We start from the raw sequence: 16,509 nt of genomic DNA on the forward strand, positions 1-16,509 counted from the left end.
AATATGTAATATTTCATTATTTATAATTTAAAATTCAAATAAGACATCCCAAGAGACAAAAATTATACCTTGGATGTTTTTGACAGAATTATACCATACATTAACTATTTCAAATTATGAAAATTTCAAATTACATGCATCGGGTGCCAAACATTTCTGATTATTGAGGGTAATATATATGTTTATTGAGAGTAATTTAATGTTCATTTGAAACTTTTTTGAATCTATTTCTTATAATTTTTTTGTGCTCTCTTATTTGAAGAAAACTACAACGCATTAATTCTTTCAAATTAAGGTAATTTCGAAATAATATGTATTTGGATAAAAATTTATGATTATTAAATGGTAAATTAATTTTCATTGAAAAACCTTGTTGTGGCGATAAATTTTAGCACTCAACCAATTTTATTTTTAATAAACTAATAAATATTGTATTTCTTTTTAATAAATAATTTGAGCAGGAAATTAATTAAAACAGAAAAATTTATTTTTGAATGATTTACGTCATGAGTGATACTGAACATTGCAATCATTTATATTTTAAATTTATTTATACAGTTTTTAATTAAAACGGTTGATATAATCAATGCAATAAATTTAATATAGTTTATGTTTTCAATAGAGTTTAATTTTAATTTGAGTAAAAAAATAAAAAATTATATAATACATAAATTACATTTGAATTAATATAAAAATTAATCAAATCAAAATTGAATTAAATGAATGGATATAATCAATGCAAACAATAATTGAAGTGATCATTTATTGCAGTACACATATGTCAATATTCATGATAAATCTTTCCTTTTTAAAAATGTCATTTTGGTGGGAAATTACTATTTTTGGCAAAAACTCTGCTTTTATATGTGTGTGTGTGTGTGTGTGTAAGTTATTGTTTGTCAAGATTTTTACATTGTGTGTATATTTCAAATGTATCATCACGCTTGGGTTTGCTCTCATTCTATCTAATTTCTTCATGTGTGCTGCAGTGCTGCCCATACTTTGAATCCTCTTTCAAAACTTTTGTTTGAGCTTCAAGATGTATATATAGCCTCCAAGAATAATATATACGTTAGACACAAGAATATGACCATTTAGAAATTCTTTGATATTGAGACGGTCATTTCCGCTTTGCTGGCCACTTTTCCCAAGCATAACTGATTTTGAGGTTTGTGGTTCCAGAGCCTAATTGATTTTGAGGTTCGTTGTCATCTAGGTTCGTCAGCTAGACAAAACAAAACTGATCAAATCTGCTGAAATCAACCTTGCTGATTTTAGCATGTGCTGAACTAGTTGCTTTATCGTCACTTATCAACATCTTAAACTTCGAATCATACTTTTAATTTTGTAGATCATCGTCTTAAATTCGCAACAAATACTAAATCATTTCATTTGGATAATCGAGTTGATCAGACTGACCAAAATACTGCAACTACTCATGTCCGACTGATCCTTGCTCATCAGTCAAATTGATGAGCATTGCTGTAATAAGTTTAAATAGTTAATATCTGATTTACCCCAACTGACGTGATATATGAGTTATCTCAAATTGAGTTTTTTGTTAAGTGGTTTTGGCGGCTCATCATTTTCATCACAGAACTGTGAGATATTATCAAAACACTACAACTCATCAGATTTTCAATTTGACTAAATTCGAATGGCAGCTTCCATCTTGTGTTAGCATATTCACAATTGATTAAATATACTAGAAAACAATTATAAATTTTGTTATCATCAAAATCAAAATTTTTTGAATTTCAATACCCAACAAGAACAAATAATGAAATTCCGGGGACCACCCGTAGGAGGTAAGACATGCTCTTTATTGTCTACGAAAGGGAAAAAAAGAGCGTCAACTGAATTTGTCGGTGGACAAATTCTGGGCACCCCTTGCAAGATCAAAGTGTGCCTATTCTAATCAACTTCCAGAAGTTTCAGACTTCAGTGCAATTGTTTAGAAAAACCAAGCAATGATCACCAAAAACAGATATACGAGTATCAAAATGATGGTTTTGTTGCTGCGTCGGCTTAAACGTCAATGATAAAGCTCCTATCAATGACCAGCACAAGGATGCAGCAAGTTTTGAATTATGCAAGGTGGTGATGCTGTAGTTCTTGATGCCACACTTCAACAGAAGCTCAAGTTTATCTGTGCTCTTTCTTGCTCTTTTTGAGCATCATTGACACGTTTTCAATATAATCATGACCATCTCCATTTCCTCCAAGCCATTGCAGAGCTTCTGCTGCCGCGTCCTTTTCAGCTTGCTTCTTGTTGTCGCAAGGCTGCCCCATAATCTGCATCCCGTTGAATTGTACAGTTGCTTGAAACTGGTGGCTCTTCAGCTGCTTAGTAATGTAGACCGGTGTAACAGAGCCTGCTCGAGTAAGAAGCATCTGTAGCTGGCCCTTAGCATTATCACCCCCAGGGCCACTTTCTGACTTGTGTATCGAGGCAGGTTTTCGTGCTATTGCCGCAGCCATGAATGGGTTGGAATGCTGTATTACCTGACGGTTGAACACAAATCTTCCACCGCACTGGTCTTCTGAGATCAGCAAACGTATCGCAGACACAAGTTCGTGTTGAAAATGCATGGCCGTCGTGGGATTAAGGAGCTGAATATAGATAACATCACAATTATGTAAATGATCAGGATTCAAATCATTGATTAATCAAGATGAAATACCTAGCAAGAACAACAATCTGTATTGATGAACTATATAAACCATCGAAAAGAGAACAATAAGAGACATTCTGATTTTGCTAAATTTTCACTCACTTTGGTGTTAATCAGTTCGTCAAGTTCTTTTCTCAAGCTCTGATATAGTTCAGCTGTAGCAGAATCTACGAAGAATTCCAAATATCCATCCAACATTTTCAAGTGGCCATCCTGCGAAGCCAAAAAAATCTCTCATCAGCACCAGACTTGCAGATATAAGCTGTCATAATCTTGAATATCAACAAAATACCATAGTGTGGAAACATAAAATTCAAAATCGAGAATTTACCATATCCCCTCGTAAGATTCTTCCACCAAATAACAGCAGCATTGAATCAGACACCGCTGTGGAATCCCGCAGAAAGACCGAGTTGAATTTAATTTTTTCATTGAAAACAAGCCATGGATATGGAATTCTCGTGTGACGTGAATTGGCTGAGTTCTAAGCCAATTTAACAGAGCACAGGAAAATCCAACATCAAACTATATATTTCAGTCTTCAAAGCAACAAAATGATACCAAGCAAGTGGAACACTTACAGAGTAAGTCAGCACATGACCATCTTCCATTGTTTTTAGGGAGAAGGATTTTTCATTGTGCTGTCAATGCATTTAAATCATGTCGTTGGAAATGAATAAAAAGTAAATTTTTTGTAAGCCAACTCTAGAAAACTAACCAGTCAAATTGCCGCATGCACAAAATGAGTTAATAAATATCATTCTACCAAAAGAAAAACAAAATATCACAGTACAAGACTTTATCAATCAGATTTCTTAAATTAGCAATGTAATTAAGTAGTTATGACACCCAATATAAGTGTTGCGCAGCATCGAAAACCAGGATGCAGACTACAAGATTATTAACAGGAAAAAAAATGCATCATTACCAGATTATAGCTTACCACAACAGAGCATATTCCAGGAAACAAGCCATAACAAATAATTGCGCGTAGAAGATGCTCATCATAGCTCCAGGTATTCCATGTGGTTGGATTGCTATCCACAAGACCAGTATCCTTTAGTAAATTGTAAAATTCCTTACGAAGAGAATCAATAGCTGCCATTGATTGTGCAGAAAGAAAATTCTTCCAGCAATATTCGTAACCAGCGAGATCCCTATCAGCAACTTTCCAGCCTTCGTATGCCCGGACAAGAGCAAGATGGTCACTGAAATCATGTGAAAATTGAGCTTTTGCTGCTTCTGCTAGCTAAACAAAAGAACCATATGTTACCAAATATTCTAGAAAATGATCTATTCAAAACAGGAGCTCACATAAATCCCACACAGCCATTGAACCATAAAATAAAATTTAGTGAACTATAAACAAAGAAATGCTCCATTTGATTCCTTATGGTTAAAAGTCGACACAGCAAGATGTGAGGAAAATGTAGGATATTTTGTACTGCCAACATCTTCTCAGGACCCCATACAAAGGTTTATGTAAAGCTAGGCAATGCTCTATGCATTTCTTTTGAGTGTGTTATTACTCTTTCGTTTTTTGGTTCAATTTAATTTTGTTCCTAGAAATATAGAAGTCAACATAATTACAAATCAAGAAATTCTTTATTTGTAAGTGACACATACATCCTTCTTGTCCAGTGGGGCTAGGAAAGGATCGCGAACACTTAGACCAGCAACAACACTTAATATTGGGTCCAGGCAATTAAATATTGCACCAAGTAAAAGCATTTTCCCAAGTTTTGGCTCCATTGGAAGCATTGCCAAGTAGCCTCCTGCAGAAGACAGATCGAATCAATAAGAAAATAGAAACTTGTTCGGTATAAAATTAGGATGAGAAATCTTAGACTAATACATACCCAAAACAGTCAACTTTTCATTCTCATCCAACGCCCCAATGGTCTTTAGATAAACAATAGCATTTTGAACCTACCATCAAAAGTAATGCGAAAATTTAATATGACAATGTTAGCAAATGCAATTGTTAATATGTTTTCATTCATGCTTCTTGTCACAATAATGTCTCATGACATACAGCCGATAAAACATATTGCAAGTGACAAAAGCAATTAAGTATACCGCAAGATACTCTGGAGACTGCAGAGCCTTAGATAAAAACCCAAAGATACTGCCAAGTTTCAGACTCTTGATTTGTAAACAAAGAGACTGTAAAGGAGTCCTTAGAATTTCTGGCAACTGATAATCTGCAAATCCATCATACACACATTTTGGATAAAGATGGTAACATATCCCCGGCTGAACACGTCCAGCTCTTCCCCTTCGCTGGTAATAGATGGATTGTTAGATGGAAAAAAAAAATAATACATACATACATATATATAGAGAAAGAGAGAGGAATCAGTACAGAAAAGCAATAGAAGTTCTCATAGATCACTGCACCTTCTTGCAGATAATTAAATATCAGTTGAAGCATCCAGTCTTATGGTCCTTAAATCATTGATTTTTGTCCATCTAGGTTTAAGGGCCTTTCCAAGGGAATGTTGTACAGGGCATCCGCAGAGGTTTTTAATATGTAATATTATCTACAAAATGTTAATTCTTTGTTTTAGTGTTTTAGTTTTCTCCTAAAAGTGTTCTCTCCTTGACATACTCGAGTCTCATTTCCTAGTTTCTAAAGATGAATTTTACCAACCATAGAAAAAATTATCTGGCATCATCATAAATCCCATAAATCAAAAGATCAAAGTTCCATAAATGAATTAATGAACCATCCCATTTAGTGAACACAAAATTGCAATTGTCTTAACCACCATCACATCCATGATTAAACAGTTCAATGAATTACTAATGATAGTCAAACAGCAGTTAGAAACCATGAGACAGATTTTTCAATGTTTGAAATTCCAAAAACATTTTGGTGGACACCAAAATTAAGTTTTTTGCAAACATATGTTCAAACATTTGCATATGATTAACGGTTCAAACAAAAAAGTTAATGAGACATTCACACGTGTTATATTTTAATTGTTTCGTGAGAAAGTTATGGGCAATAATTTTGAAATAGTTTTAGGAGATGGAAAGATATATTTTGTCTTCTTTTCGAGAAGATAATTTTTATTGTTCATATCAAATCATTAATATTTTGTTTGGTAAATATTATTAAATTATATTTGAATCGATATTTGTGTGCATGATGATAAAGAGTAACATATTTAAATCATATATTTAATTAATGATACAATTATAGAACGTTTAGGGAAGTGGCAAAACAGTTCAATCAGATGTAAAGATTGTGTATATTTCTGGGAAAAAGATTGAAAATGAGGTGATGTTGTTCGTTGCTGGTTTGGAGAATAAAGAATGGGTTTGAGGAAATAAGATCAAACAAAAGGTTAGTTTTCAGTAAGCTAAGATTTTTGGAGGATTCTTCACAACCAATAGCTCCAGGATATCATGTTATTCAAGAATAATTTTACCAAACAAAAAGGTTCTGACAGCATGTGCCGCCACCGCTTTAATTTAAGAACAACGCTCTAATTTAAGTACTCCACTGCATCAAGGTAACTATGTATAAGGCTTCCGCTTGATGAAAATAATAGGAGTTACGCAAAATACCATGACTGAAACCACATTCATGCACACCTTTTTCACACTTCTAGCCTATTAACCAGTGAAATCAGTTGCCACTTTGCAATCTATTATAGATGTCACTATTCATCAAATTTAAAAATCCAAGCCATGATTGGCCACAACAAGGATGTGCTGGAACATTGCTATGCTAATCAGGAAAAGGTGGAACCTTCACAAACATTCGCCAACATTTTAGCAAAAGACAAAGCCTAGGGTAAAGAAAACTGTCTTAACATCCCTCATACTCTGAATTGTCAATGACTAGCCACGCGAAAATTAAATTTACAGCTTTTCCTACAAGTTAACTTCTATCTCCCCAAACGAAAAAGATGATATATTCTAACAGTGCAAGGAAGAACCACTAACAGTATGACCTGAATAAAGATTGCAACAGAGTTGAGGGGATTTAAAACCCATAAAGGCTGAATGTAATATACCTTTTAAACAGAAAAAGTCGGACATCAATAGAACATCTCCATTGACCTTATTTTTTTAATTGCGATTAAATACTGGCTATAATTTACTTTACTAGTAGTTCAAAAGCACAAGAATAATAGTTCCGTATATACTCCTGGCATCACTTCACCGCATAACACATCTGGTATTCATATGTGATGCGAAACAAGCGGTGCTACTTTCCACTGACAGTGGCTTGTGCTCTAGCAGAATAATTCATTACTAGCTTGACTCTGCTACCACGTCATAGCAACCTCATTTAAGATAAGGCTATTAAAGAAAGTGAGACATTTAATAATGATGTTTCTCATGCTCATCGTCAAACAAAAAAAAACAAATATCATAACGTTAACGCATCCATTTAAATTTGATACAAACTCAGTCCAAGGGTCCACCCTAACTTTCACGTTCCAATATGTGGACACAACAGAAAATGGTAATCATGTATGGCTTTTCGCTAATTATATCAGTCCTCATCTAAAAATGCAAAATCCTGCATTTAGAATACCAGGCTAGTATAGAGACATTTTCAAATGCTGATCACATTGCTCAAAAGCTATAAGTTTTTATAAAACCTATAAAATAGGACATGAGAAATTTTCATATCAAATAACAAAATAATTGGTAATGTTCAAAAAACAAAATGCAGATCCTGAATGATTCACAATATTAAACAAAGTTGACCTGAATATTTACTTACTTGTTTAGCTGAACCCTTCGAAATCCAGGAAGGAAGAAGACAAGGGGTGTTATTTAGTGCATCGTACGATGACTCTTTTGATTTTCCACAATCGATAACAAAAACCACATCGTCAATTGTAATGCTTGTTTCAGCAATATTGGTAGCTAAAACGATCTTCCTTACTCCATCTTCAGGTTTGTCAAAAATCAATTTCTTCCGTCATTGCAGGAAGAAACAAAATAAGCAAAGAATGAAGAGCAAAAAAATAAAAAGCAATTAAAAAAGATAAAACACGAAGTTCATTTGAGTAAATGAACGATGTAACACTATATCATTCAGGAGTAAGAAAATATCTTATGTCAATCGGCCAAAATAGGAATAACAGAAGGCAGTTGGTTAAGAAATTTCAACTAGTAAAGAAACGAGATTATTTGTACACCCTTCAATTGGTCTAAATACGTTACGTTGTCAGGGCCTACCAAGCAGCATTACGAACAGGAAAAATGCAAAAGCAATTCCATGTGCCAACTGCCAAGTTCTAGAGCAGGATCAAGCACTGGAAAGAGATCGTGAACTTTCCGTAACTATCAGCTTACATGACAAAAGATAATGAAAGACCAATAGGGAAAAGGACAAATTTAGTTCGTCATAATTATAACTTTCTTATTTTATGTTGTGGCAGCTGCACAGAAAAAACAAAAATGCCATTCACATAGTGGTTAACATAAGTGTGGGAGGACCATTGGAAACTTAGCAATGGAACACCAGGTTAATATGAACCTGAATGATCAATAGAAGATTCAATGATAGGGAAGAAAGGTAGAGGCCACCAAGTTCATGGTCAATGATGAACCAATTCTATGTATGTTGACAAAATGTGGCTATAATAAGCATATTGACAACTTCAATGATGGCAAAGTAGACCAAACCATGATTCAAGAAATAATAACTCAATTACCTGCTCTGAACATGGCATAGAACCGTGGCATGCTAACAGTAAAACTTGGCTTGTATCTCCCAGTATAGGATGAGTTTGAAGCTTATCCTTTAGAGCACTTATGTCATCCCACCCAGTCAAAAAAACTAAAATAGCACCCGGTGTTTCATTCTCACATATATTGCACAGAAGGTATTCTATGAGGTTGAAACCAAGTGAATCAGGATTCCAGCAAGATAAAGACTCTCGTGTCTTAGAAGTATAATCCTTGAACTCAGTAGTGCTAACTGCATCCTGATTCATTTTCCAAGAAATTTATGATATCAGCACAAGGACAATATCATATAAGCAACACAGACAGCAGAGAAACCAGAACACCTCAACAGCAGAAAAAAATCGGCTCTTTCTCTTTCTTGTCGATTGTGTGCTCATCTTCCACACCTTGTCAACACCAAAATCATCTATCTGATTATGAGGGGTCAATTGGTATCCCAAAGTCTCCAAAATGCTTTCTAAGAAATGATGTCGTACAGGATAAGTAAAACCCTGCATTAAACACGAGAAAACATTCAGGATAACTTCATTTTTAGTGAAATAACTTTCTGAGAAATGAATTCGTAAAGAACAAATTAAAAGCATTACTGCTCAACAACACACTTACATAATTGAAAGGACCATCAAAAAACTTGTATCCGTTCCAAATTTCTCTGCCCTAGAAAAGTACATCAAGGTGCCCTAAACTACTAGCCCTCTACCTGGATTTATTTTCCAGACATGCTTCTGATCCATCTCATTTTCATTTTCTTTTCCAAAACTACAATTTCATTTAATTATCGCCTCTCCAACTTAACTCTTACCTTTAAGTCATCTTTGCATCATTCCCAAAATACTCCACATGATGTGAGTTCGTTACTCCATATTCTCAACAGGCATAACATACATATATAAGAAAAATGTCTTAAAAATACATCACATTCTCTAATGCAGTATCCAAAACACATCTCCAGAATACATATCTTTTGAAATACCAGAAATTCAGATAATTTTGTCAAGCACATCTTTGAAAGCAGAAGATATTTATCACTAAATAAAATGCTACGACTATAACTTCCAGCAACAAAACCTTTAACCTTCATACCATAAAGTGTAAGATACTTCCAAACACTAGCATAACACATGGATATAACTACTTAAATATATGGTAAAAAATAGATGGATCTGGATGACTAAGATATTTGAGCCAAAAAATCAGCTCATGCACACGGACAAGAGAAAATACTAGATCCTCACCGGGATGTGTACCACTGTAGCCCCACTGAAGTACGATGAGAAGATATCTACATCTAAGGTCGCACTCATTAAGATAAGCCTTAATTCTGGTCGAAGAGGAAGCAAATCTTTCAAAACAACCAGCAGAAAATCTGTTCATCAAACATTTATAACGTAAAGACAAATACTGGACAGAATTTCATTTACAAAGTGCAATAATAAAATGAATACCTTCATTTACGCCACGCTCATGAATTTCATCCATGATAACATGTGTTACATCCTTCAAATTTTTATCGACCAATAATCTACGCAACAGAATGCCAGTTGTGCAGAAAAGGAGGTGGGTATCCCTTCCTTTGATACCCTCCAGCCGCACTTTAAATCCAACCTATAAAACATGAGGTAAAAAGAAGAGATATACTAAACGCCGTAGCCAGAAATGATAAAATAAAACTCGTTGTGCAAGACTGGAGGACTCACTGTTTCTCCCAATTTCTCCATCCTCTCGGTGGCTATCCTCTCAGAGACTGACATGACAGATAATCTCCTAGGCTGACAGCATAAAATATTGCACATGGCCCCACGCATAGATTCAATTTCAGACTCGAGAATGAACTGTGGAATCTGCGTCGTCTTTCCACAGCCAGTTTCACCAGAGATAATGACAATCTAAAATTCAATATTCCCACCAATTAATATCCCAATCAAGAATTATATAAAATAAAATAAATGAAAAGGAGTAACCACTCCATTGTCGCATAATGTCATCAGAGCCAAGTGCACATAATGGTTGCATTTGGTTGAGATTTTGTTTCACCTCAAATTGATTCAATTAAAGATATTTGACAAAAACAAAATGCATTGTTTTGGCAAAACTTTGATAATTTGATGATTGATCATTGATGTCATATTTAATAAAGTGAAACCTCCCGATCAAGTGAAAAATAAATTGTTAAAAAGAGTGGAGAGAAAATTGTGTATTGGGTAACAATTATGTCTTATACAGTTATTTGAACTGGCAGATAATTGTTTGCTAAATCTGAAATGTATAGATAAAATCATAAAATTATAATTTCTTAGGTGAATTGAGTGGTCCGAACATATATAGCCAACATAAATAATCATCTACCAAGAGAGGTATCCTAGTGATAGCATCTAGGAACTTTCGCAAACCTTGCTGTAATAATGGGCAAGTTCAGCAGTCTTAACTAGTCAAGTGCAAAACAACTTTCATTAACAAAATGAAACAAAGATAAGCATCACTTTGAGAGTTTGTCAGAATGCTGCCAAAGAAATATTTTGTCGTATACAAGTTGTAATCAACACAACCAAATTTTGTGTACCTGGTTTTGGGAAATGACACTTAAAATGGTGTCTTTCTCTTTATAAGCTGGGAGACTACGACGAAATTCCAAAATTTTTCTGCCTTCAGTAGATTCCTGTAGAAATTGATATATTTTACCCAATAATTGCACCATTATTTTTATCAATCATTAATACAAGAAACCATTATACTTTGCAGAAGTTGACATATAAAAATCAAAGATATTTACACAATTTTTAAAAATATATAACAGGTGAAAAAGATGAAAACATTAAACTAAAATCAAGTATAATAACTGCAAGGAATAAAAATGTCTCAAAAGTCCACAAAAAAGCAGGTATAATGAAGTTTCACTTTTCATAAAAGTAATAGAGTTACATATATCCATAACAATGTAAAAATCTACGGAAAGAAGAGTATCGGCATAGAAGGTCATATTTATAAGTTGCACAAACAAGAATATGTCAACGAAGCAACAGAGGCGCACAAAGTTCAATAACAATAGTTTTTAAAAAAAAAAAGATAAATCCATCTTATTTAAAGCCAAGAAACGACATATGAGGAAGACTAGGCCAAGACCTCTAAAGGACTGAAATACAAAACCAAACAAGATTATGCAGTGCCCTAGGTGTTACAACCAAACATCTCTGTGATATTACTAAGTGATCCTGGAAGAAGTAAGTATGGCCACCCTATCTGATATTCCGATTAGTAACGATAATCACCATTCTACTTTATATACTTTCAGTTTTTAGTTCTGGTAGTAATATTTTTTTATCATGTTGTTGATACAATGTCAACATGTCTAATTATATATCCTAGAAAATTTGTTTCTTTCCTTTCCCTTTTTCTGTGATGTGCTTTAACGGCTTCCACTCTGACGTATCCCACTTCAATTTGTAATACTTCAGGAAAATGGAACTAATCTTACGATATCTGACTCAGAAATTCTAAGTGTTCCAATTGCTTTCCCAAATTATATTACATCCCAGAACTGAATTTCAGTACATCCCATTTCATCTACTAAGATTCAAAGTAAAAAATAAGCATCATACGAAATTCCATCAGAATCCAGGTGGCAAAAAATTTATGGAGCTGATAACAAGTAAGCAATGAAAAGCAATATACAATCGAAATTGGCCGAGGCAGTGAGACCTGCCAAGTTTGTTGATTATCGCGCATTTGCAAACATTTTCTCCACAAATTTCTCTCATCATTGGGCTTACTATGTGGAAATGGCTCTGGATTCTCAAAAAGATCATCAGTAACAATAGTAGCATTACTGCTTGATCCAGAAAACATATTCCTGCTCGTAGGCTTTTCAGAAATGTAATTCACAAGATGGCAATGCACACGCTTTTGCAATCCCGGCGACAAGATCACCTAAAAATTTCTCAAATAAATGAGAGCATATAAGTAACGAGCATTGATTTGTAGATGAGTGCGGAGAAGTTTCTTTCAACGTTCAGTTTTTTCGACGAGGAAGTTGAAATGTTTTACAAAATCAAAAGAACAGATTAGAAACCTTCGTAATAATCAACAAAGATTTAAGAACATCACCAGCGTAAATGAGTTAGTAACTAAAAGTAAAGAATTATTAAGTTTAGTAAATGAAATTAAAGTAATTCAGAATGTTTGGCAGAATCAAGCATCAACGTTATTTTTAAAAACAACATGCAAGAAATATTCATGGAAAATACCTCTCTCTGGGGCCGCTTCTCATCGAGATCAAACCTATAGTTGGGCAAAGGAACTTTACTGACAACAACGGCTTTCACATAAAGGTGGCTGAAAAAATCAATGTTGTGGCACTAATCCTCAGTGCTTCATTTAGAAATAGAAATATATATGCAAGTCAGTCCAAAGGATACCTATATAAATCCATTCTGCTTGCTAATGCTGCTATTTGCTCATAATCACGTCTATCTTTTCTCTCTCTTGATACTAACTCCTGCTTATCCTTATCGAATAAAAGAGTCTCTAACTTTCTCTTCCATACATCAATATTATCCGAGGAAGAAGCATCCTGAACAACAAAAAGTTTAGAACCAGCGAAAAAACTAAAGAGGAAATCAAGTGCAGATCTTAAGTTGTAAATCAAAAGTGAGATCTAAATTTACATTTTCTGAACAACAAGCAGGACATCTGATGAGTACGGTGAACTACCATCTCCACACATACTAATGCCTTCCCTACCCTACTCCCTATAATGCGCAAGTTTTAAGCTTGACACTACAAAACAAATACCATCCACTGCAAAATGTGGGCGGAATCTGACTCTTACCTCTCGCTTTAGTTGGGCTGGCTAGCTGGCTTCCTTATGGAGCCAAATCAGAGTATGTTCTCGTCAGTTTTCAAAGGATTAATTTGATAACTTCAGAAGGAATTTGGAGTTAGGGGACGAGCTTTAGATATATTCGCAATATTTTTTACGAGCACAACTTGCCCTGGACTCCTTCACAATTTTTCTGTACAGATATAATTCTATATGGCGTAGCAGCCCAACTGAAAAGGGAGAAAACGTCTAATGTCTTTAAGCAGTTTATGGTACCTCAGTTCTTTTATTTGCAGTTTTTTAATTCCTAATTTATGAATAATTTAGCATGGAAACTTGGTCGTGATGCTTTTTAACATATACACCAAAAAACAATCAAAGGCCCTCCGGGACAAATACAAGGACTCAACAGTGAATTTCTGCAGCAGGAAATCCACCTGCAATAACTGACACCATGCAAAGTGTGCGAGCTAGTTACAAGCGGAGTAATTTTCGAGGATAGTTTTAAGCAGAAAAAATACATCTTGATTTATTAAACAAAATTTCTAAGTTATTTCCCAGTCATATCCCGACCAAAAAAAATTCAATCCATGCACCCAATTGCACCAGAATAACAAGGAAAAAGGATCAACTCACAATTTGTTGCTATTTTCCAAAAATAACAAATTATAAGGAATAAACTTCAAGATAACAAAGGTATAAAAAGGTGGATATACATAAAACTTACAGGCTGCGTCAAACGCTCAAATTCACCATAAAAGTATTCATCAGACCCCTCAACAGATCGAGACATTCTCTTCAGCTGCCGAGATTGATGAGGCAGAAAGTGAGGGTAAGAATCGACAGCATTATTATTAGCAATAGTTTCAACGTTTAGAGTACAATACGAAATCCCTCGGTATCACCGCAAGTACTTAAATTTGTAGTCTTGGAATCTCTAACAGAGCGGGGTGTGGCGTTGGTTGGTAGGAGCGCACATACTGCCGTCTGAAGACATCGGAAGATTCTTCATCGCTAAGCACAACAGCGGAGGAGGAAGTCCTGGTGTAGCGGCAATGGAGAGGGGTGGGGTTTTGGGGTTAATGGTACGAAATGTTGGGGGATAATTGGAGAGAGATGAAGTTCATGCAACTGGTACTGACGCACTGTGGTGCCGACGGCAAGGGTGGCTGTCCAGCCGGTCCCGGGATTTACGGCGGCAGGTGGGCCGCGTGGGTAAAATCTGTGGAATGGTAATAATCAGTAATGGCGGTAAAGCTGTAAAAGTGAGAGCCCAACCAAGCAAACAAGAGATTGGAGTCTTAAGTAATACACGAGTACGGTTCGGAATCACCGGTTACACGGTTCGGAAGCTCTCCACCTTGAAATATAACCTTCATTTAATGGTTCCCGGGACGGTTCATCGTGATTACGGTTTGATCTATATTTTTTTTTAAAAAAATAAATCTAATTTTATTTCAAAATAAAAAATTCATTCAAATGTTTAAAAATCTTGAAATTAAATTTAATAATGCAAAGTAAAAAAAATCACTTCTGTTGCATACTTGCGAAATATTTCAAATTTTGAAGTCAAATTTCATCGTGGCACAATTTCAAATTTTGAAAAGTTCTTTGATAATTTAAATTTTATTATTTTATTTAAGATTACATTTATTAATTTTAAAATATATAATGTCATATCATAAAAAATCACTTACTATTGTCCAAATATTTGCATTTGAAATATTTTTCAATTTTTTTAAAATATACAAAATTTAAATAAATTATAATTATACAATGTCACGTTTGAAATTAATAAACGATGTCATGTGTTCCTACTTGAATGTCTTATTATTGAGTGGCATTTTCACATATCATGTTAAGCAACTAAAGCATCAGCACACTTCGGCCACTAGCTCAATTGTTGAAGAAATTGTTATACCATAACGAAAACTTACCAACTTCAAGCATAACCTGATAGTGATGTGATTTTATCGTCATCCATTATCTCGCTGGCGCATACACAGACCGATTATTATTAAAATACGTGGTGATACTTTTCCAAAAATGCTTATTCTTTTGTGCATTACAAATCTTTGGATTGTTGGTAGTAGTACCACAAGCTCTTGTAAGACATTTCTGATATTCGGTTGATCATATCACCTTTACCAGAGATATTGTTCTTTTTCGCATACTCTCATCATCCTTGAGATTAATATTTACTATCTCGGATTGCATTGCCTATGGTGGAAATTGAGGGCCTAGACTTTGAAATTGGTGTTGTGGGCTCTCTATGGGATCACGATTCTCCAAAACTCACATGTCTGATTTGCTTGACGGAATGTTTGGTGGTGGTGGTGGAGGAGAAAATATATGAGAAGGATGCGACATCATAAATGGTCATCCATTGAATCATAATTGAAACGTCTCTCGCTCTTACTTTAATTAAATACTATGAATTTTTTTATACACATATATATAGCCGAAACTATACTTATAAAAATCAATATTTAAAAATATTTTACCAACATTGTTCCTTCGAGTCAAAAACTAAAATGCATTGAAAATCCAAAATTTACCAACCAAATAAGCATATGTTATATGAAAAAATCCAGCATTTAAACTTAAAAATACTATCTTTTTCTCCTTTAAAATATCTCTCTCATTAAATTTTATCTAACAGAGTTTCACGGAAAAACGTAAGGTCTTCGGGAGTGTATTGCCAACCCTGGTTTACTCAAGTGTCTGAGCCTCCAATCTCATCGTTTTCCCCACTTACAACAATTCAAATCTAGTGAGTCTAGTGACTCAACACATCCAAATCGGGATAGCAAATAATACATACACAAGCACATTTATTTAAAAAGAATACTTTTAATAAAATATATCTGACTTAAAAATCGTTAGCATGAACATTTTCATAAATCATTTAAAATACTTTAACAGTATAAATCATTTCCTCATCATTTATCAATAATCATTTTTTGTGAAGTTTGATCATTAAAAGTGACTATTTTTTATTCTTCATCTTTTATCCTTTGTTCAATTGATCAATCTATAAACCATGGTACCTTGCGGCAGGACATCAACAACTCTCGTCACTGGGTTGTGGCCTATAAAATAAAGTAATTTTACAGCCCTTTTTTTTTTACGACGGATCTCTCACGCATTCTTTGTGTCACAATAAATAGCATCCTTCAAAATATTTTCTTTTTTTCCATTTATATAAAATATCGTTTCCTCAAAAAGCATAAAATAAGCATGCCTCGACATTTTCAAACATAATTAAAAATATTTTCGCATCGTAAAACTTTCATA

The 16,509-nt window shown here is 34.3% G+C and overlaps 1 protein-coding gene across 5 annotated transcripts; it reads right to left on the bottom strand.

The window, feature by feature from the left end:
- Positions 1 to 1,750: 1,750 nt before the first annotated feature.
- On the bottom strand, positions 1,751 to 14,540 carry LOC140808457 (DExH-box ATP-dependent RNA helicase DExH5, mitochondrial). 5 transcript variants are annotated; one of them, XM_073165603.1, is made up of 19 exons: positions 13,940 to 14,536; positions 12,809 to 12,963; positions 12,638 to 12,725; positions 12,066 to 12,320; positions 10,957 to 11,052; positions 10,094 to 10,282; positions 9,842 to 10,001; positions 9,632 to 9,762; positions 8,720 to 8,887; positions 8,363 to 8,635; positions 7,423 to 7,617; positions 4,755 to 4,958; positions 4,535 to 4,604; positions 4,302 to 4,450; positions 3,619 to 3,924; positions 3,257 to 3,316; positions 3,007 to 3,159; positions 2,778 to 2,888; positions 1,751 to 2,613 (listed from the first exon to the last, which is right to left on the bottom strand). In XM_073165603.1, the coding sequence occupies exons 1-19, from the start codon at positions 14,003 to 14,005 to the stop codon at positions 2,146 to 2,148; spliced, it is 3,297 nt and encodes a 1,098-aa protein (XP_073021704.1). In that variant the 5' UTR covers positions 14,006 to 14,536; the 3' UTR covers positions 1,751 to 2,145. The 5 variants fall into 5 exon arrangements, 4 of the variants coding, with proteins under 4 accessions (XP_073021704.1, XP_073021705.1, XP_073021707.1 ...); XM_073165604.1 differs by having other exon boundaries at positions 12,093 to 12,320; positions 13,940 to 14,535; XM_073165606.1 differs by lacking the exon at positions 13,940 to 14,536 and adding an exon at positions 13,222 to 13,286.
- Between the last annotated feature and the right edge of the window lie 1,969 nt (positions 14,541 to 16,509).

This window comes from Primulina eburnea, chromosome 12 (assembly GCF_022965805.1).
Source record: "Primulina eburnea isolate SZY01 chromosome 12, ASM2296580v1, whole genome shotgun sequence".
NCBI classification, from domain to species: Eukaryota; Viridiplantae; Streptophyta; class Magnoliopsida; order Lamiales; family Gesneriaceae; genus Primulina; species Primulina eburnea.